The following is a 23,394-nucleotide window of genomic DNA, read 5'->3' as shown; positions in this document are numbered from 1 at the left end:
GAAAAACTCATAAGCACTCCCATCTTATGAATGAACAAATGGAGTCTTTGGGGTTAAGTCATTTGCCCAGGGCCACACAGCTAGGGCACAGCCTTGGGAGGACTTCTGCCCAGCATTGTCTGTTTGTTCCATTTCCATCTTCCATATCACCTGAATTTTGTGGGTTTTGTCATCTCCTTAAAGACATTTCTCAGAATCATAATAGCCTCACAAGGATAGTCTCCTTGTTCCCGGAAACCGGTGTTATTATGCAATGCCCTAAGGATCATTTGTGACCAAACCTTACAAACATTTTGTCACCATGTGATGCGGCCACATCAGCAGTGATGTGTGTGTGCGTATTTCTTAAAGGCCCATGTTCTTTGAAATTCCCTCAAACCCATCACTGGTTCCTTTCTCCTCTGTTTCACAAAGCTGGTTTCCAAGGGTCAGAGACCCACTCCTCTCTAGCCATCTCTTCTGCTCATTTAGCAGAGATCCAGCCACTCCTTGCTGATCCTCCCCCAGCCTGCAAAGGCTTCCCGTTATGTTTGATGAGTAAGAATGAATCTCGAGAAGCTGGCCTTTCCTTTCCTGCTGAAAGCAGAAGTGATTCTTACCCTGATGTCCAACTTTGTTGTGGATCAGACAGTAGGGTCTTAACTTATTTTTTTAATGATGGGAAATAATGCCAAAGACTGGGATTAATTATAGAATAACTATTTAACTCACGTGTTCAGTTCCTTACAGAACCTCATTTAAGGGAGCGTCTTGGAAATAAGGTATCCTGGATGCCTGAACTAGACATCCTCTTTTTGTATCATCAACCTTTTTTTATATTGCTCTAAATTATTCTAAATGGCCTTTAGAAAATTAATTTTTAATTAGTCTTGCAGGATCTCACTATTACTTATTTTTCTGGAATTAAAAATGAAAACATCTAGCCATACCAAATGTTGGTCAGAACATAGAGAAACAGAATGCAATTTCCCCCAGATGTGCTAACTATTAAACTTTCTTAAAAGCTGATTTTTAAAAAAACAGTTCTGGAAACTAAGCTTATTTTATTTTAGTCTCCCAGGTCGCTAAAATAATGCTCCAAAATTGCTTAATCATGGTAGTTGCAATTATTTTGAAAATATTAAATATGATGATAAAACAGGCTAAGTTGAATAACTTTCTACTGTGGTGACAATTTAACACTCAGGTTGCAAACTCTTACAGATAAATATTCTCTTAGAAAAACATTTTTCTTCACATTGACATTGTTATCAGATGGGTGATGATATAAATTTAAAATTTTGATTACTCTTTAAGTCTGTAGCTCAGAAAAACCTACTGATCCATGTGCTTTGCTCAGGACCTTGGAAGGGAAATTCGTGTGCAGGAGTAATTACAGTAAAGTCCGACAGATGGCGCAAAACCGTTTCTACGATACTGCTTTATTTAGACTAAGGACTTGGGTTTTGTCAAGCTCTTTTTCCGTACCTTTAGAAGTTATTTTCTCTCCTTCTGAGAAAGAAATCTTGGTAAGTAAGAAGGCTTTTGTGGCTTTTACAAATTATGGCATAATTACTTCAAATAAACAAGAAAATGCTAGCGGTTGTATAGGAAATAGGTCAAGTTTTTGCAAAATGCTTTTAAGGTGATTTTTTTTTTTTTAATGTTGCAAACGTTCTTTCTGTTATACAAGAAAGACGAAGATATGGCTATCTTGAAAGATACAGAAATAACTAGCACTTGTCATATTTAAGGGAAAAAAAGCTAACTGATGTTATTGCTTTCTTCCGTTTTTGTCTACTACATTCTGTCTTTTCACGTTTTCCTAGTTCCATGACACCTATCCTATCGCATGTGATATGTTTTTATACTAGACATGAGTGTTTGATTCTCGCTGTAACACGGTCTGGAATCATTTATTTGTGTCTGTCACTTATTTATACGCATTTGAAAGCAGGGATCGAACTTGTGCTATTCGTATTTGTACGCCCCAGCATTGACGGTCTGGGGCAGGGCTGGCGCGTACTTCACTCAGAATAAACAGTTATTAAATGAAGGAAGTGGCAGTGACCGGCCCAGAACTTGCCTTATTCGACTTTCTCACCCAAACTTTGACAAATAAAACAATATTTCTCTTGCATATTTGTTGATTTGATTATGGAATCTCAAGTTTTTCTGGTCTTTCATTTTTCATAGTTTTGATTTTCATAGATCTTATCTACTTTTTTTTCTTGATACAGAGCGTCTTGCATCTGTCTCCCCCCATCTTTCATTTGATGCATTAAAGAAAAAAAAAATTTTTTTTAACCTTTTGTCTCTTTCACTTCCTTAAAAAAAAAAAGCTGTGAGCTCTCTAATCTGTTCTTTCGTCTCACTTTTTTCCCCCTTCTTTTTTAGAGAAACTCTTGGCTTAAATGTAAACACTAGGAACCACATGAGGGTATAAATGATCTGGGAGGAATCTTTGTGTTTTGGAGGCAGGGTAATATAAGGGAAGCCGATCAACTTTCCCACATATTGGCTGTGTTTCAGTTCCCTGAACACAGACACCATCCAGAGACCTTTGAGTGGGTTCTCATTCAGAGATGTCAATTATCTATCACGAGGAAGAAATTCTCCCTCCCTCTCTCTCTTTTCCCACACAAATAATACAAGTGTGTTTCTTTAATATTAGCTATATTTTCAGACAAGTCTTTCACGTTATAAAAGATGTTCAAGATTAGAAATTTTGGAAATATACAAAAGTTACAAGAAAAAATTAAATTCATCTATGATTTAAGAGATCTAGAGATAATCACTATTAGCATTTTATTTCTTTCCGTTCTTTTTCCCCCCAGGCGTTGTGTATATGTTAGATTTTAATCATATTTAACAAAACTAGAGTCCTACTATGCACAGAATTTTGTATTCTTTTATTCATTTAACATTATTTTGTAGACTTTCCCCCACAAAGTGCAGTATTTATGGCTGCATATATTGTTCCATAGTATGGGTGTACATAACTGATTAAACAATTTTCTATACTTTTAGTCATTATGATTTTTTTTTTCAGTTTTTCATCCTGATGAGCATCCTCATAGTAATATTTTTATGTATATTTCTTTAGAAGAAATTTTGAGAAGTAGAATTGCTAAAATAAAGGTAAGCATATTTTTAAGGAATTTATCTATGTGACCAAGTTGCTTTTCAGAAAAGTTGTACTAATTTTTCATTCCTGCCAGAATTAAATGAGAGTTCTCATTTTAGTCCCACCTGCTAACCTTGGGTATTATATTTTTGAATTTCCCCAATTTGGTAGGTGAAAATAATCATGCCTTTTAAAAAAATATTTAAGAAAAAAATCCCATTTGATTCACTGTATCTTTTCATACTTAAATATCATAAATTATAGGCATGCTAATGTTTCATCTCTAAATGCTTCATTCTGTCTCTCTAAAAGAAGTACATTTTCCTAATGTATCCATATAACATTATAAAAGTTAGCATTTATGTCTTAACAGACTCTAATGCCTGGTGCCTCTTAAAATCCTGTCTCCACTTGTTACTCAGGTAACTTTTACAGCAGATCTGTCTAAAATAAGATTCAGTCTAATATCAAGTTTCATTTAGATGTTATATATTTTTTTATTTAATATGATTTTTAATTTTTGTGAAATTGGACATCGGTCATATTATTCACTGTTGATTTTGAAGAGGTAAATTTTCCGAACGAATAATGTGCTCTCCTTAATTTTAAACGTCCAAAATTTGAAAGATACAGGGAACGACTAAAAGGAAAATAAACCCCTCTTAAAATTTTACCATGCAGAAATCACCACTGTTAATATCTTGATATGTATCTTATATTTTTCCATATGTATGTGTACATATTAACTGCTATACATTTTATAAGTAAACTACTTTTGTCACATATATATAGTGAGCAGTTTTCCATGAAGTTAGATTTTCATTATTTTTAAAGGCCACACAGTAGTATTTAATTGTATGGAGATACCATAATTTATTTGACAATCTGCTTGCTACTTTTGGACAGATTTTTAAAAAATAATTTATTTTGTACTGGCCCCGTATTGTTCTCTTTTACTGGTTCTAACAGGTTTTCAACTACTTCTCTTGGATTTTCCACAGTGACAATCATATAATTAAAAATAATGATAAGTTTATTTCCTCCATTCCAATATTCCTGTCTCTCATCCGCCACCTGCTTCATTACAATGGCTAGAACTTATAGAACAGTGTTAAATAATGGTGGGGATCCTTGAGGGACTTCTCTGGTGGTCCAATGACTGAGACTTCAGCCTCTTCCTTCGGCAACTGAAGAGTTCACGTGCCACAACTAAAGATCCTGCATCCACCAACTAAGACCCAGTGCAGACAGAGAAGTAAATAAACAGTTTTAAGAAGTAGTGAGCATCCTTGACATTGACCTTCATGGAAATGCTTTGGGAGTAGGATATTGGTTTAAGTCAGATACATTGACCTTCATGGAAATGCTTTGGGAGTAGGATATTGGTTTAAGTCAGATACATTGACCTTCATGGAAATGCTTTGGGAGTAGGATATTGGTTTAAGTCAGATACTTGATATAGTCTTTATCAAGTTTTAGAAGTATCTTTTGCATGTATACTTTAATTAACATGTTTTTAGTCAAAGATGAATGCTGAATTTTATCAAGTGAGTTTTTAATGTCTATGGAGATGCTCATCTTTTTTTCCTTTAATCCATTGCTGTGTTATTGTCATGGATTTGCTAATAATAAGTCATGGTTACAAACCCAAAACATCTGAATGAATCATCGTGTGTTATTTCTTCAGCGCAGAGCGAGATTGAATAGGGTTTCTCATATCTGATCTTTTCCCTGCTACCAAATAGTTGGAGTGTATCTTTTTTATTTGTATTTTATAGTAATTACTCTTAATTTTATAATATACATACTTAAACTTATATATTTTTCTAACAGAATATTGAGTTACTTGGTATATATAGCTGCTTCTTAGTTAGGCAAGGATTGTAACATGCTTTTGGTCCACTTTCTCCCTCTCCCTCCACCATCCACTAACCCCTTGTTAACACTGGCAATTTAAATTTCAGATTGTTAGTGAAATGTCCTTCAATCTGTATTAGGACTTAGCAATACACTTTGTACTTTCTTTTCAAAGTGCTGCTTTTTGATTCCCAATTTATTCGAGTCAGTTTCTTTTTCAGAGCATGGAGTCTATCCTTTAGTAATATGGTGGGTCTGTTTTCCACAATTTTTTAGCATTTCTTTCGTATATTTAATCTCTTTGGCTTCTTGGACTGTATTTTGGGAAAATGCCTCTCCTTGGTCTTCTCTCTCACTCCTTCTTACATTAGCAGTGCTACTCTGCAGTTCAACTCATCCGGTAAGTCTTCCATTTCAGTTATTAAGTTTTTAATGTTCATGATTCCTACTCCATTCTTTTTTAGAGTTTTCTCTCTCTGAGGATACCTGTCTATTACAGATGCCTGTTTTTCTCTTTTATCTCTGTCTCCTTGGGTGTTAATGTCTCTCATAGTTTGTGTTTGGTTCCTTTCTGTCACAGTGTTTACTTGTGGAAGTGTCATGCTTCTTGTTTGTGCAACCCAAATTGTGAGTGATAGTTAGATAATAGTCCCTCAGTCCGACTCTTTGTGACCCCATGGACTGTAGCCTTCCAGGCTCCTCTGACCATGGGATTCTCCAGGCAAGGAAAGGTAGCCATTCTTTTCTCCAGGGGATCTTCCTGACTCAGGGGTTGAACCTGGGTCTCCTGCATCGCAGGCGGATTCTTTACCATCTGAGCCACCAGGGATGCTTATGTATAACTGCTTGTTGATCTGTTTTCACAGCCTGCTTGTTGGAGGGGTGGACCAAGCTAGTCTGTATTAATTTTATTTTGCTGCTGTAAGAAATTACCACAAGTTTAGTAGCTTAAAAAGCACACTTTATCATTTTACAGTTCTGTAGGCTAGCAGTCCAACGTTGGTCTTGTTGGGTTTAAGTTAAGGTGTTGGCAAGTCTGCATTGCTTCTGGAGGCTCTGGGGGAGAATCCATTTACTTGCCTTTTGAGCTTCTAGAGGCTGCCTGCATACTTTGGCTCGTGGCCCCCTTCCTCAAGGAAGGTCATGTCCTTCTCATATCACATCACTCTGACCTCTTCTGCCTCCGTCTTCCACTTCTAAAGATACTTGTGATTGCATTGGGCCCACTCGTGTAAATTTTAAGATCTACTGATTAGCAACCTTAATGCTACCTGCAGCTTTAAATCCCCCTTTCCATGTAACAGCATATTTACAAATCCTGGTATTAGGAAGTAGACATCTCTGGAAGGCTGGTATTGTCTGTCATAGTTCAATCTGCTTGTGGATTTCAGAGACTTCTCTTGGTTTCAGTTCCCCTAAACACTTCCCTTTCTGATTTTATATCTGTGTGTATTTCATCGTTTTGGGGATTTAGGGCAAGAGATGGTGGCTAGAGCAAGTGCCCATCACCCTGTTGACTCTCACCATTTTTAACGTTTATAGTTGAAAATGTGGTTTTCTTGATCCAGAGAATATTTAGAACATTTTAAAAAGTGACTTTAAAAGTTTATTTTGTAGACAGAACTATGACTGTACTGATGGGCAGTTGGGAAATGCTGTGTTGAAGGAGCAGGGAGGGACTTTTCACTGCTGTGTGCCAGTTTGTAATGAAATTTCCCCAACCCAAGTAAAAACCCCAAGAAGAGTTTTTACTCTTCCAAAGTATGACTTATTGAAACTACTCATCTCTTAACTATTTTGCAATGTCCAGTATACCCTCCAGTAATGAACAGTAGGTCTTTCTGTTAATAAAACTGAACGACAAGTGGTCAAAATCTGTTCTCAGTTATACTAGCTACACAGGATCCTACTTAAGAAATGTGGTTGCCTGCTCTGGTCCCCTGGGGCCTCCTAGATGCTTTTTGTGTGGAGATCAGACCCTAAATGGGATTGAGGAAGCTTTGCAGTTCTAGCCCTTTGTCCTGGTAGCAAATATTGAGTCCATGGGGTTATATACCTGCCTCTTCTCAACCAGGTCATCTTTTCTCATTCACTGTGCATCGTTGTCATGAGAGGCAGTGTCTGTCATCCACTGTAGTAGGGTGAGACTTTCTGGGCTCTGGGAAGACTGTTCTCTTTTATATGCACCCCCTTTATTCTGACGTGCCTTCTGATTCCTTCAATATACTTTTTAATATTTCTCTATCATCTCCTGTTTTATCAGCATGTCAACTGTAGGAATTTGATGATCCCAGATTATCAAGTGCCAAATCCTGCCTCTCTGAATTTGGTGCTTCTGGTCTAATGTGAGTTGGAAAAACCCATACCTATTTGTATGGGAATTATGTCTGAAAATAAGATCCTATAACTAAAAACATGTTCCTGTGAATGGAAAGAGCAGAGTGTGTGTCTTATATCAGCTGCCCCTTGTGGGTCTGTGAAGGCACTGCTAACCTCTGCCTGTAGGTGGTTCCAGGCAGCTGTGGTGTAGTGCAGCTGTAGGAGGCTGCTCTGTGGCCATCACAACTGCCACCACTGCTCTCAGGACGCTGCTGTGGGAGATAGGTGGCTGTGGGGCCTGGTCTGTCCTGGCCAACTCTTGTTCCCTGTGGGTGCCCAGAGGTGTTTTTCTATGCAGATCAGAGCTGGAGTGGCACAGACTCATGAGTGTGTCTGAATTGCTAGGATTGGCTTCTTGCTTGACCTTTGGCCTAACTTTAGTTACCCCTCTGTCTCAGTCACAGTCAGGGGGTCTGTGGGCTGGTGTGTCTGCCTCCGCCCCTCAGCTAGTCATCAATGCCAGGTTGGCCTGTATTAACTGTATCTTCTCAAATGGCTCCACACAGCATAGCATTATCTCTGCCAGGCCAGCTACAGCTGGTTTTGGTGAAGTCCAGTTCATGGAGTTAGTGTAAGTAGTTCTTTCTTGTAACATAAATGTGGCCTCATTCTTATCTTCATCTGTTGTTGTTCAGTCACTAAGTCATGTCTGACTCTTGGGGACGTCATAGACTTCAGTATACCAGGCTCTTCCGTCCTCCACTATCTCTTGGAATTTGTTCAAATTCACATCCCTTGAGTTGGTGATGCTATCTAACCATCTCATCCTTTGTCACCCCCTTCTCTTCTTGCCTTCAATCTTTCCCAGCATTAGGGTCTTTTCCAGTGAGTCAGCTCTTTGCATCAGGTGGTCAAAGTATTGGAGCTTCAGCTTCAGCATAAATTGTTCCAATGACTATTCAGGGTTGATTTCCTTTATGATTGACTGGTTTGATCTCCTTAAAGTCCAAGGGACTTTCAAGAGTCTTCTCCACCACCACAATTAGAAAGCATCAATTCTTCAGCGCTCAGTCTTCTTTATGGTCCAACTCTGATTTCTCACATTTTCATCTATCCTTATAAAAGGATTCACCCCCGGTCATATGCCATAGACATTTAGGGGTCAAGCTGCTGATGGATGGGCCTTCCAATCAGGCCTCAGGGACTTGTCAACCACCTTCCTCCCCATCCTTTTCATTTCATATTGCTTTAGCCAAATTGAGTTGAGCATCTGAAGATCTAGCCCACTGTTGGCATGGATCTGCAACACTCACCTGGAGGACCTCTCAGGCTCATCTCAAAATTCAGATGCACAGACTCCAGTAGGCCACACTTGCGTGCGTGCTGCATCGATTCAGTCATGTCCAACTCCTTGTGACCTTATGGACTGTAACCCTTCAGGCTTCTCTGTCCGTGGGATTTTCTAGGCAAGAATACTGGAATGAGTTGCCATTTCCTTCTCCAGGGCATCTACCACACCCAGGGATGCAACCTGTATCTCTTACATCTCCTGCATTGGCAGGTGGGTTCTTAACCAGTAGTGCCTCCTGGGAAGCCCAAGCCACACTTGGTCCCACTTTACTAAGAAAGATACAGGAGAGGAAACAGAGCTCAGGTTTCCTACGTGGTATTTATAGTTCATACACAGTTCTTTCAGCCTGGATGCTATTTACTGTTCAGTGGTCATATTTTTTAAATTACTTGCATTGGCCTTGCTGGGTCTTTGTTGTGCCACATCAGTTGTGCTTTGTGGGATCTTAGTTCCATGACCAGGGATTGAACCTGTGCCCCCTGCATTGGGAGTATAGGGTTTTATACCCTGGACCACCAGGGGAGTCCCTTAAATAGTCATCTTTACCAGAAGTGCTTTTTTCTGAGAACCCAGCTGACATTCCCCATGTTTCAGGTTTTCAGAAAAAAGACCAGATTAGTCCATGATTAAGGAGAGAAATGGATTTGTTAACCCTTCACCCATGGGGGGGTGGTATCTCTGGTTACAGCAGATGGCTGAAGCGGTACCAAATTGAATACTGATGTAGACTCAAGAATATCTGTAGTTTCTGAAAAAAAAAAAAAAGAATGTCTGTAGTTTCTGGCAGTAGCTCCTTGTTTACCCTTTTGAATAATTTTAGATGATTAAACTGACCAGTAAAACATTTTGAGGGGATAAGAGGACTGTCCTTTGAAAGAGAAATAAAGTGTTCTGAGTCCAGTGAAAAGAGACCATGGTCATGTAGTTAACTTTTAAGGCAATTGATTTAAAGTCTTTGTCAAGCAAATCAGTGCGTATGCTTCTTCGGGGACAGTTTCTATTGACTTCTTTTCTTCTCTCTCTTTTTTTTTAAAATTACTGGACTTTATTTTTTAGAGCAGTTTTGATTTATAGAAAATTTGAGTAAATAGGTTAGAGAATTCCCAAATATCCCTTTTTTCACTCGACACAATTTTCCCTATTATAACATTTTTCATTAGTGGTCTATTTATTATAATTGATGAACTGATATTGATATATTATTAACATCTATAACCTAGATAGCATATTAAAAAGCAGAGACATTACTTTGTCAACAAAGGTCCGTCTAGTCAAGGCTATGGTTTTTCTGGTGGTCATGTTTGGATGTGAGAGTTGGACTGTGAAGAAAACTGAGCACCGAAGAATCGATGCTTTTGAACTGTGGTGTTGGAGAAGACTCTTAAGAGTCCCTTGGACTGCAAGGAGATCCAACCAGTCCATCCCAAAGGAGATCAGTCCTGGGTGTTCATTGGAAGGACTGATGCTAAAGCTGAAACTCCAATACTCTGGCCACCTCATGCGAAGAGTTGACTCATTGGAAAAGACTCTGATGCTGGGAGGGATTGGGGGCAGGAGGAGAAGGGGACGACAGAGGATGAGATGGCTGGATGGCATGACTGACTCGATGGACGTGAGTCTGAGTGAACTCCGGGAGTTGGTGATGGACAGGGAGGCCTGGCATGCTGCGATTCATGGGGACGCAAAGAGTCGGACATGATTGAGCGACTGAACTGAACTGATACTTTACATTTGAGCATTACTTTACTAACATGTGAGATGAGTGCAATTGTGCGGTAGTTTGAGCATTCTTTGGCATTGCCTTTCTTTGGGATTGGAATGAAAACTGACCTTTTCCAGTCCTGTGGCCACTGCTGAGTTTTCCAAATTTGCTGGCATATTGAGTGCAGCATTTTCATAGCATCATCTTTCAGGATTTGAAAGAGCTCAACTGGAATTCCATCACCTCCACTTTGTCCGTAGTGATGCTTTTTAAGGCCCATTTGACTTCACATTCCAGGATGTCTGGCTCTAGGTGAATGATCACACCATCGTGATTATCTTGGTCATGAAGATCTTTTTGTACAGTTCTTCTGTGTATTCTTGTCACCTCTTCTTAATATCTTCTGCTTCTGTTAGGTCCATACCATTTCTGTCCTTTATCGAGCCCATCTTTGTGTGAAATGTTCCCTTGGTATCTCTAATTTTCCTGAAGAGATCTCTAGTCCTTCCCATTATGTTGTTTTCCTCTATTTCTTTGCATTGATCCCTGAGGAAGGCTTTCTTATCTCTCTCCTTGCTATCCTTTGGAACTCTGCATTCAAACTGGAATATTTTTCTTCTTCTCCTTTGCTTTTCGCTTCTCTTCTTTTCACAGCTATTTGTAAGGCCTCCTCAGACAGCCATTTTGCTTTTTTGCATTTCTTTTCCATGAGGATTGTCTTGATCCCTGTCTCCTGTACAATGTCACAAACCTCCATCCATAGTTCATCAGGCACTCTGTCTATCAGATCTAGTCCCGTAAATCTATTTCTCACTTCCACTGTATAATCATAAGGGATTTGATTTAGGTCATACCTGAATGGTCTAGTGGTTTTCCCAACGCTGGGCTGGAAGAAGCACAAGCTGGAATCAAGATTTCCAGGAGAAATATCAATAACCTCAAATATGCAGATGACACCACCCTTATGGCAGAAAGTGAAGAGGAACTAAAAAGCCTCTTGATGAAAGTGAAAGAGGAGAGTGAAAAAGTTGGCTTAAAGCTGAACGTTCAGAAAACTAAGATCATGGCATCCGGTCCCATCACTTCATGAGAAGTAGATGGGGAAACAGTGGAAACAGTGTCAGACTATTTTTTGGGCTCCAAAATCACTGCAGATGGTGACTGCAGCCATGAAATTAAAAGACGCTTACTCCTTGGAAGGAAAGTTATGACCAACCTAGATAGCATATTAAAAAGCAGAGACATTACTTTGCCAACAAAGGTCTGTCTAGTCAAGGCTATGGTTTTTCCAGTGGTCATGTATGGGTGTGAGAGTTGGACTGTGAAGAAAGCTGAGCACTTAAGAATTGATGCTTTTGAACTGTGGTGTTGGAGAAGACTCTTGAGAGTCCCTTGGACTGCAAGGAGATCCAACCAGTCCATCCCAAAGGAGATCAGTTCTGGGTGTTCACTGGAAGGGCTGATGCTGAAGCTGAAACTCCAGTACTTTGGCCACCTCATGCGAAGAGTTGACTCATTGGAAAAGAACCTGATGCTGGGGGGGATTGGGGACAGGAGAAGAAGGGGACGACAGTGGATGAGATGGCCAGATGGCATCACCAACTCGACGCATGTGAGTTTGGGTAAACTCCGGGAGTTGGTGATGGACAGGGAGGCCTGGTGTGCTGCGATTCATGGGGTCGCAAAGAGTCGGACACAACTGAGTGACTGAACTGAACTGAACTGATACTTTAGGATTCATTCTTTGTGTTGCATTGTCCTATGGGTTTTGACAAATGCATAAGATCATATATCCACCATTATAATATCACATGGACGTAGTTTCAGTGCCCTAAAAATCCTATGTGCTCCGCCTATTCATCCCTCCCTCCAACTCTTGTCAACCACTGATCCTTAATGCCTCTTTTGTTTTGCCTTTTCCAGAACATCAGAGAGTTGGAATGATACAGTTGGTAGCCTTTTCTGATTGACTTCTTCACTTAGCAATCTGAATTTTGGTTCCTCCATGGCTCAACAGGTTATTTCTCTTTGCTGCTGAATAACAATCCATTGGATGGATGTACCACAGCTTGTTTACTGTTTTTACTTGTTGAAGGACATCTTGTTGCTTTCAGTTTGGGGGCAGTTATGAATAAAGCTGTCAACATCCATCTGCAGGATTTTGTGTGGACATAGATTTTTCAGTTCATTTGGGTTAATACCAAGGAGTGTGATTGCTGGATCATATGGTGAGGCCCTGTTTAGCTTTAAGTAAAAAAACTGTCAGACTGTCTCCCAAAGTATCTGTGCCTTTTAAAATTTCAACAGTTAATGAAAGTCCCTGTTGCTCCATATCCGCACCAACATTTAGTGCTGTTTCAGGATTGTTTGGCCATCCTAATAGGTATGTAGTAGTTCCTCATTGGAGAAGGCAATGGCACCCACTCCAGTACTCTTGCCTGGAAAATCCCATGGGCGGAGGAGCCTGGTAGGCTGCAGTCCATGGGGTCTCTAAGAGTAGGACATGACTGAGTGACTTCCTTTCACTTTTCACTTTCGTGCATTGGAGAAGGAAATGGCAGCCCACTCCAGTGTTCTTGCCTGGAGAATCCCAGGGATGGGGGAGCCTGGTGGGCTGCCGTCTATGGGGTCGCACAGAGTCGGACACGACTGAAGCGACTTAGCAGCAGCAGCAGCGGCAGTTCCTCATTGCTGTTTTAATTTTCAGTTCCCTGATGATATATGGTGTTGAGTATCTTTTCATGTCCTTATTTGCCATATGTATATCTTCTTAGGTGAAATATCTTTTGCCCATTTTTAAATTGCATTGTTTATATTTTGTTGAGTTTTTCTTCATTTATTTTGGATACAAGTTCTTTATCAGATGTGTGTTTTACAAATATTTTCTCCCGGTCTATGGCTTGTCTTTTCACGTTCTTAATAGTGTCCTTTGCAAAGCAGAAAAATTTAATTTTAATGAAGTCCAATTTAACATTTTTTTCTTTCATGGATTGTGCTTTTGATGTTGTGTCTAAAAGTCATTGCCAAATTCATGGTCACCTAGATTTTACCCTATATTATCTGATAGAAATTTTATAGTTTTGTATTTTATGCTTAGCTCTATCATCTATCTTGAGCTAGAGCATCATTTTTTTTCTTTTTTGCATGTAGAATGTCTAGTGGTTCCATTACTGTTTGCTAAAGAGACTTTTATCAGTACCACACTGTCTTGATATCTATAGCTTTATGTAAGACTTGAAGTTGGGTAGTGTCAGTTCTCTAAGTTTGTTCTTTTAATTTTTTTCCCTGTGAATGGACAGTGCTTTCTTTTTTGTCCACATGCCTCAAGCTTGTTTTCTTCAACCAGACAGTTTGAATATTATAATGTGGTAACTCTGGAAATACTAGAATGTGGTAAGTCAGATTTTCCTCTTTCCCAGGGTTTGTTGTTGCTGCTTGCTGTGGGGTGTATTTGTTTGTTTAATAATTTTTTTCCTTGGAGTATAGTTGCTTTACAGTGTTGTATTGGTTTCTGCTGTACAGCAAAGTGAATCAGCTGTATGTATTTATATGCCCCCTCTTTTTTGGATTTTTTTTTACATTTTTATTTATTTACTTTTGGCTCTGCTGGATCTTATTGCTGCACATGGGCTCTCTAGTTGTGGCATCTTATTGTGGAAGTTTCTCTTGTTGAGGAGCACAGGCTCTAGGGTGCACTGGCTTAGTGGCACTCGGGCTCAGTAGTTGTGGCACACCGGCTTAGTTGCCTCGAGGCATGTGGGACCTTCCCAGACCAAGGATCAAACTCCTGTCCCCTGCATTGGCAGGTGGATTCTTAACCACTGGATCACCAGGGAAGAACCATGTTTAGTGACGTTTCTAAATTATTTTTGTAAAGACTGTTTTCCTTCTTGTGTGTGGCCATTGAATTCTCTGTTGCATTGGCTTAGTGGTCAGCTAGTGATTTGGCAGGGAGAAGGCAATGGCACCCCACTCCAGTACTCTTGCCTGGAAAATCCCACGGACGGAGGAGCCTGGTGGGCTGCAGTCCATGGGGTTGTGAAGAGTTGGACACGACTGAGCGACTTCCCTTTCACTTTTCACTTTCATGCATTGGAGAAGGAAATGGCAACCCACTCCAGTGTTCTTGCCTGGAGAATCCCAGGGACAGGGGTGGGCCTGGTGGGCTTCTGTTTCTGGGGTCGCACAGAGTTGGACATGACTGAAGCGACTTAGCAGCAGCAGCAGCACCAGCAGTGATTTGGCAGAGGTTTTCTTAAACATCTGGGGAAACAGAACAAAACAAAAAACACCTGATCTTTGCATATTGGCTCTGTGTTGAAACACTTCTTCAGGGCTTGTCAGGCTGCTTGCGACTCTTGACTTAGCCTTTACTTCTTTCCCCTAACCCTAAAAGTCAACCAGAGGTGGAAGTTTAGGATTTTTTCAGGTCTTCTCTGAGCGTGCATCCAGACCTGGGCATGTATGTGGCCTTCTCGATTGCTTGGTACATGGAGCTGTCCGAAGCCTTTTTTTCTCCCCTGTATCTTCTTTCCTAGCTTCTTTCTTTCTGGTTTTGGTATATGTGCTGCCTGCCCCATCCCTTATCCCTGGCTCCAGGTGGCTGTGGGTAGTGTACATGCCTTTAAGGGTTTCCAAACACTGTCCAGGAGGCTGCTTCAGCCCTGAGAAAGTTCTGAGTTGGAGACTCCTGAGTGGAACATACAACCACAGTTCTTTGATAACAAGGTCTTCATTGCCTTTCCTGGCACCAGCAACTTGCATAACTGGAAAAAAATGGCACATTAAATTATGGGATCAGAAATGATCCTGATAGTAAGTGAAGAACTCGTTGAGATTTCATGTTTAGTAAGCTGAGGATTGAGAGTAATCAGCCAATGTTTATATATCTTAACATATATTATATTTCTAGAATTGGATGCACATCAGGATGTTCTGAAGAATAGCAACAACCCTCCGGGAGATAGTCACTTCAATGCCATGATCAAAGACAAAGAATCTCCCATCAGAAGCTGTCATTTTGTTTACATTGTGGCCTTAGTATTTGGAACCATAATCCAGTTCTCTGATGAAAGTGAATTTGTGGTAGACATGTCAAAAACAAGCCTTATTCATGTTCCCAAAGACCTGCCACCAAAAACCAAAGTCTTAGACTTGTCTCAGAACAACATATCTGAGCTTCACCTGTCTGATATCAGCTTTCTCTCAGGGCTGAGAGTTCTGAGACTTTCCAATAATAGAATCCAGGGCCTTGATATTAGTATTTTCAAGTTCAACCATGATTTGGAATATTTGGATTTATCTCATAATCAGTTGCAGAAGATATCCTGCCATCCAATCACCACGACTCTCAAGCATTTAGACCTCTCATTCAATGACTTCGATGCCCTGCCCATCTGTAAGGAATTTGGCAACTTGACCCAACTGAATTTCTTAGGATTAAGTGCTACAAAGTTACAACAATTAGATTTACTACCCATTGCTCACTTGCACCTAAGTTGTATCCTTCTGGATTTGGAAGACTATATGAAAGAAAATAAGAAAGAAAGTCTTCAAATTCTGAATACAAGGAAACTTCACCTTGTTTTTCACCCAAATAGCTTTTTCTCTGTCCAAGTGAACATATCAGCGAATAGTTTAGGGTGCTTACAACTGACTAATATTAAATTGAATGATTACAATTGTCAAGTTTTACTTAAATTTTTATCAGGACTCACTGGAGGACCAACCTTACTAAATTTTACCCTCAACCACATGGAAACAACTTGGAAATGTTTGGTTAAAGTTTTTCAGTTCCTTTGGCCCAAACCTGTAGAATATCTCAATATTTACAATTTAACAATAGTTGAAAGCATTGATGAAGAAGTTTTTACTTATTATAAAACGACATTGAAGGCACTGAAAATAGAACATATTACAAACAAAGTTTTTATTTTTTCACAGACAGCATTATACACAGTGTTTTCTGAGATGAACATTCTGATGTTAACCATATCAGACACACGCTTTATACACATGCTTTGTCCTCAGGAACCAAGCACATTTAAGTTTTTGAACTTTACCCAGAATAGTTTCACAGATAGTGTCTTTCAAAATTGTGACACTTTAGCTAGATTGGAGACACTTATCTTACAAAAGAATGAATTAAAAGACCTTTTCAAAACAAGTCTCATGACTAAGGATATGCTTTCTTTGGAAACACTGGATGTTAGCTGGAATTCTTTGGAATATGACAGAAGTAATGGAAATTGCTCTTGGGTTGGGAGTATAGTGGTGTTAAATTTATCTTCAAATGCACTCACTGACTCTGTTTTCAGATGTTTACCTCCTCGGATCAAGGTTCTTGATCTTCACAATAACAGAATAAGGAGCATCCCTAAAGATGTCACTGGTCTAGAAACTTTGCAAGAACTCAACCTTGCTTCCAATTCTTTAGCCCACCTTCCTGGATGTGGTATCTTTAGCAGCCTTTCCATACTGATCATTGACTATAATTCAGTTTCCAATCCATCAGCTGATTTCTTCCAGAGCTGCCAGAAGATTAGGTCCCTCAAAGCAGGGAACAATCCATTCCAATGTTCCTGTGAGCTAAGAGACTTCATCCAAAGTGTAGGCCAAGTATCCAGTGACGTGGTAGAGGGCTGGCCTGAGTCTTATAAGTGTGACTATCCGGAAAGCTACAAGGGAACCCCTCTAAAGGACTTCCAGGTGTCTGAGCTATCCTGCAACACAGCTCTGCTGATCGTCACCATTGTGGTCCCTGGGCTGGTGCTGGCTGTTGCTGTGACTGTCCTCTGTATCTACCTGGATCTGCCCTGGTACCTCAGGATGGTGTGTCAGTGGACCCAGACCCGGCGCAGGGCCAGGAATGTACCCTTGGAAGAACTCCAAAGAACTCTCCAGTTCCATGCTTTTATTTCATACAGTGAACATGACTCTGCCTGGGTGAAGAATGAATTAATACCAAACCTAGAAAAAGAAGATATAAGAATTTGTCTCCATGAGAGAAACTTTGTTGCCGGCAAGAGCATTGTGGAAAATATCATCAACTGCATTGAGAAAAGTTACAAATCCATCTTCGTTTTGTCTCCCAACTTTGTCCAGAGCGAGTGGTGCCATTATGAACTCTACTTTGCCCACCACAATCTCTTCCATGAAGGATCTAATAACTTAATCCTGATCTTGTTGGAACCCATTCCACAGAACACCGTTCCTGATAGATATCACAAGCTAAGAGCTCTCATGGCACAGAGAACTTATTTGGAATGGCCCAAGGAGAAGAGCAAGCATGGACTCTTTTGGGCTAATATTAGAGCTGCTTTTAATATTAAATTAAGACTAGTCACTGAAAATGATGATGTGAAAGGTTAAAAAAAATAAAACATCTGAAATCCAATTTAAGAAACCATCATTCACTTGGATTCTGATGGATACTGGTTTCAAGTTATTTCTGGATGCTGCCTCTATTATTTCCATGAATGCAGGGAAGACTACTGAAAACCATGTTTCAGCTGAACTGGAAACCAGGCTGGGGACCAAGCTAGTGCTCAGACTTGCTGATTACAGGTAACTCAGTCTCTCTGGTTTAACCATTCTGTTTCAAATTGAAACAGTCTCTGTCGAATGAATGCTCAGTCATTCAAGGACCTTTCCTCTCTCCTTTCCCGAGTGGATGTTGTGTGAGCAGGAGGCTATGAAACTTGCTGGCCACAAGGAAAAAGTCAGCCTCAGAACTGTATGCAGTGGTGCTTGGAGAGTACTGTGGATCTTCATCAGCCTTGGGGTCGGCTCTGTCATCCTGCTCTACTTTGGGAGAAAATAGACCAGATACAGAAACTAAAGACCCTTTTTTCTTCACATCTGAGTAATACTTTACAAAATGTTTGACCTTGCTATACAAATACAGAATTAATCAATGGCAACCTATGGCATTTTACACACACATATATATGGGGCTTCCCAGGTGCCTCAGTGGTTAACATTCTGCCTGCCAAACAGGATATGCAAGTTCAGTCCCTGGGTTGGGAAAATCCCCTGGAGAAGGAAATGGCAACCCGCTCCAGTCTTATTAACCTGGAAAACCCCATGGATAGAGGAGCCTGGTGGGCTACAGTCCATGGGATCGCAGAGTCGGATGTGACTGAGTGAATAAACAACAACTATATATACTTGATCTTAGCCAAATAAACAACAACTATATATAAACAACAAATAAACAACAACTATATATACTTGATCTTAGCCAAAAGGCCGAGAAGCGATACAACAACAACTATATATAAATATATATGTGTTATAGGCTGTTGAGGCCAAAGACATGATTCCTGCTTGCCAAGGAAATTCAGAGCCAAAATTATTTATAACTGATTATTGCATAGGAGTTTCTGGTTGTGTTAGAATTTTGGTGAATGCCTCAAAACTGCACAGAGGTGGTAAGTATCACCACATTTTAAATAGATATTAGGCATAGCCAGGTTCTGCTAAAAAATGGCAGAAAGAGGCCAGTAACTACCAACTCATGTTCCCCATCTTCAGAGGCTTGGATTCAAAAGGGTGATTAAAGAGTTGTTAAGTAGAGGTTCTAGACCTGTAGGGAGATGGCTTTGGATTTCTTCTTGACTTCCTGACGTCTGTCTTGACTAAGCCACCAATATCTCTTACCTGTATGACTACAGTAACCTAACTGGGTTCCCTGCTTTTTACTCTTGCCTCATACATTCTCCAAACAGCAATCAGAGGAATTGTTCTTAAAATAGAAATTATTTGAAGCCACCCCCCTGCTTAAAAAGTTCTAACGACCTCCCTTTGCAGTTATAATAAAAGTTGAGCCCCTTGTCAGGACCTGCCGTGAGGCTGGGGATGAGGAACGGGATGAAGGAGGGGAGGGGTGCTGCCTGACTCGTGACCATCATTGAGAGGAACGGTGTATGGGTCTGCTAGGACTGCCCTGCCACACACCACAGTCTGGGTGGCTGAGACAACAGTAATGTATTTCTCACAGTTCTGAAGTCCAGGAAAGGGAGAGATTGGCAGAGAGAATGGGATGGAGGGGTGTGACAGCATGGTTAAGAGACATGACTAGGATGACTGCAATATAAATGAAGGAGAATGCTTTGACACTCAGTCATGTCTGACTCTGCAACCCCATGAACTGCAACCTGCCAGGCTCCTCTGTCCATGGGGATTCTCTAGGCAGGAATACTGGAGTCTGTTGCCATGCTGTCTTCCAGCGGATCTTCCCAACCCTGGGATTTAACCCAGGTCTCCCACATTGCAGATGGATGAGAACATAGTAAAGAAAAAAGAAAAACCCACACACTGGGAAAAGCGGAAGTCCATTTCTTCTAGATTTCTGGAGATTGGTTTGATTAGAAGAGAATGAGAATAAATTATAGGTAGTGAAAGGGACTTCAAGGGATTTCTAAAGCCACAGGGACTTTCTGGGGATTTCTAGTTATAATTAGTTTACAAGGCATCTCAACAGTCAAGTCTAAGTATGAAGCAGTTTTTGTGAGCAGATTTCTGACCTCTTCAGTCCTTTTGAGGTATTAACAATGCAATGTAGCTTAGCATTTTCAATCTCCAATTCCATTTAAGCTCATCTCCTTTCCCCATATCATAGGGTGCAGCTTCACATCACAAACAGATAGCTCAGTGCTGCTGACCCTCTCACTGCCTCCCCTGTATGCATGTGTGCCTGGGGAAAATGTGAGGATGGCGAGGAGGTAGGGTTTGTACTATCTGATTCAACTGCTTCAGGAAGTGCATGCCCCAGTTGTTGGCAGCTCTCCTTAGAATAGGGGGTAAATTACACTTCCTAGTCCCTTGTTTTGGACCCAAGTCATAGGAAAAGTTCTAGTCTATACCCTACACCATACTTTGTAGAACCAGCTGGTTTAATTAAGAAAAAGGAAAGTGAAAGTCACTCAGTTGTGTCTGACTCTTTGCGACCCAGGCCAGAGTACTGGAATTCCCCAGGCCAGAATACTGGAGTGGGTAGCTTTTCCCTTCTCCAGGGGATCTTCCCAACACAGGGATCTAACCCAGGTCTCCCACATTAAGAGATTATAAAACAGAATACTTGGTCCAATGCCATCTGAGGAATGTGTGTGTGTATGTGTGTAAACTGCACAAATTTACTGCCTAGCAATTTAGTTACCAGCATCAAGAGCTTAAAGCATGTTTATATAAATATTAAAAAGTCTGCATGTTTGCTACAAAAATGATAGTGATGTATTATATATCTATATGGTAAGATTATTATTGATTTGAATTTTTATCTTTATTTATTTGTATTTCCTGAGTTTTCTTCAGTAAACACGTTTCTTGGATAATGTAACATTAAAGTAACTAAAAAAATGACCTTTAAGAAGAATGTGCATGCATGCTTAGTTGCTCAGTCGTGTCCGACTCTCGCAACCCCATGGACTTCAGTCTGCCAGGCTTCTCTGTCCATGGGATTTCCCAGGCAAGAATGCTGGAGTGGGTTGCCATTTTCTCCTTCAGGGGATCTTCCTGATCCAAGGATCAAATCCATGTCTCCTGCATTGACAGGCAGATTCTTTACCACTGAGCCACCTTGGAAGCCCTTGAGAAGAACACATAAACATATATTTATCTGACCTTGTTATGAAGAACTCTTTTAACCTAAAAGCAAAATGTAGCAGTAGTCTGATGGAGCTGATTATGAAGACTTGTGAGAACCAGTGGTTAAATATTAAGGAATTTTGCAAGCAGGTCAGTTGGTAGCTAGAAATCAGGTATAGTGGAAATACTTGAACCATAGGTATTGGCAAGTGCTAAGAAATAATGAGGCTTTTTGTTTTTTGTAGCCTGGTTTACCCTAGGTTGTTGTTGCTTAGTTACCAAGTCACACCCGACTCTTGCAGCCTTGTGGGCTGTAGCCTACCAGGCTCCTCTGTCCATGGGATTTCCCAGGCAAGAATACCGGAGTGGGTTGCTGTTTCCTTTTCCAGGGAATCTGCCTAACCCAGGGATTGAATTCATGTCTCCTGCTTGGCAGATGGATTCTTTACCACTGAGCCACCTGGGAAGTCAACCTGATTCACCAGCACACAACTAACTGAGAATAATAGCAAAGAGAAAGTCAACTTACTTGTTTATATAAAAAGGTACATATTTGTTGGTTTGAAAGATCATGAGATAAAAAGATAAAAAATGAGGGAAGATGTTTACAAAAAGTTTGACAGAGGGTGAGTGTCAGTAACATAAACAAGAACGTGTAATTAAGTAGAGAAACATAAACCTGATATAGACATATGCAGTGATGCGAACAAGTAATTCACAACAGTGACAGAAACTGTCAGTAAACATAAAAAGCCACCCAATGCATTTACTCACTCTTTCCAGGAATTTATCCTAAGATGACAATAAAACAGTTGGACCAAGACGGCATACAAAGGTGTTTATCAACGTTTCATGAAGCCAAACACTCAGGTCGGTAGCTGGAGACAGATTGGCCTTGGTCTAAGATTTACTCAGGTGGCAACTTAAAAAAAAATTGCTGGAAAATTTTAACCAGTTAAGGGGGAATTAATTCAATGCCAGATGTCTAATTGATGCCATTTTTCATTCCCAGCCAGCTTCATGGGGCACAATTTGAACTCTAGGGTCAGATGGGAGAGAGGAATTTTGCTTTCTGTTGAGAAAATACGGAGGGAGGGATGGAAGGAATGGAACACAGCTGTGAGTACAGCTGACCCTTGAACAAGATAAGTTTGAACTGCACTGGTCCACTTACAGATTTAAAAAAAAAAAAAAGTACTATAGCACCACACTATTTGCAGTTGATTGAATCCAAGGATGAGGAACTGCAGTTACAAAGGGCCAACTGTAAAGTTATAACCAGATTAGGCGCTCTAAAACCTGTTTTGTTCAGGGTCAACTGTATTGACTCTGCTGGGAGAGGCATCCCTCAAACTAGTTTTCTTCCTTGCTGAGTGAGGGACCATACTCTGCAGATTTCCCTGGTGGGAATCCACCTGCCAATGCAAGAGACATGCGTTTGATCCCTGGTGTGGGAAGATTCCACGTGCCACAGAGCAACTAACTCGCCCATCACAACTACTGAGCCTGTGTTCTAGATCCCGTGCTCCACAAGAGAAAGCACTGCAAAGCATACCACGCAAAGAGTAGCCTCTGCTGGCTGCAACTCAAGAAAGCCCGCTTGCAGCAATGAAGACCAAGAGCAGCCAAAAATAAAAATAAATTAAAAAAAATAATACAGAAAAAGAAACCATACTTTCTACCTCTTCCTGAAAAAAGTACTCACAAACTAGAAATGGATGGGAAATTCCACAATCTGATAAGGAATGATACAAATGAACTTGCAAAACAGAAAGAGACTCACAGACTTAGAAAATTAACTCATGGTTGCCAGGGCTGGGTTGAGGGGCGGGGCTGTGGTGGAGGGCGGGGGGAAGGAATATTTAAGGAATTTGGGAAGGTCATGTACACACTGCTATATTTAAAATGGATAACCAACAAAAACCTATTGTATAGCACATGGAACTCTGCTCAATGTTATGTGCCAGCCTGAATGCAAGGCGGGTTTGGGGGAGAATGGATACATGTATGTGTATGGCTGAGTCCCTTCACTGGTCACCAGAAACTATTACCACACTGTTTGTGGGCTGTACCCTAATACAAAATGGTTTTGATGTTTAAAAAAATAAAAGCATAGATGGAAAACTCATCGTTAACCTCATACTTAATGGTTCTCGAAACTCTTCCCTACTATTCGGAACCTGCTCTCAATAGGTTCAGAACCTCGGCATCAGATTTCTCTTATCACTTCTGTTCCACATTGTACTGGGAGTGCTAGCCAAGGCAGTTAGACAAAAGTCAAAGTGAAAGTCACTCAGTCGTGTCCGATTCTTTGTGACCCTATGGACTGTAGCCCACCAGGCTCCTCAGTCCATGGAATTCACCAAGCAACAATACTGGAGTGGGTAGCCATGCCCTTCTCCAGGGGAATCTTCCTAACCCAGGGATCAAACCCAGGTCTCCCACATTGCAGGTGGATTCTTTACCATCTGA

The 23,394-nt window shown here is 40.5% G+C and overlaps 1 protein-coding gene across 10 annotated transcripts in view; it reads left to right on the top strand.

Annotated features, from left to right (window-relative positions):
* TLR6 (toll like receptor 6) overlaps positions 1-23,394 on the top strand; it is a 48,288-nt gene that overhangs the window by 5,765 nt on the left and 19,129 nt on the right. For 6 of the 10 annotated variants that reach the window (XM_061419913.1, XM_061419914.1, XM_061419911.1 and 3 more), the window contains exon 2: positions 15,248-17,901. In XM_061419913.1, the coding sequence (XP_061275897.1) occupies positions 15,316-17,706 (2,391 nt within the window). In that variant the 5' untranslated portion in view covers positions 15,248-15,315 and the 3' untranslated portion in view covers positions 17,707-17,901. Of the gene's footprint in view, positions 1-1,418; positions 1,509-3,032; positions 3,121-3,479; positions 3,529-15,230; positions 17,902-23,394 lie in introns of those variants that run through there. The other 4 variants (XM_061419918.1, XM_061419916.1, XM_061419921.1 and 1 more) reach the window with 4 other exon arrangements.

This window comes from Bos javanicus, chromosome 6 (assembly GCF_032452875.1).
Source record: "Bos javanicus breed banteng chromosome 6, ARS-OSU_banteng_1.0, whole genome shotgun sequence".
Classification (NCBI taxonomy): domain Eukaryota; kingdom Metazoa; phylum Chordata; class Mammalia; order Artiodactyla; family Bovidae; genus Bos; species Bos javanicus.
The sequence above is the reverse complement of the archived record's forward strand: the minus strand, read 5'-3'. Positions and strand labels throughout refer to the sequence as shown.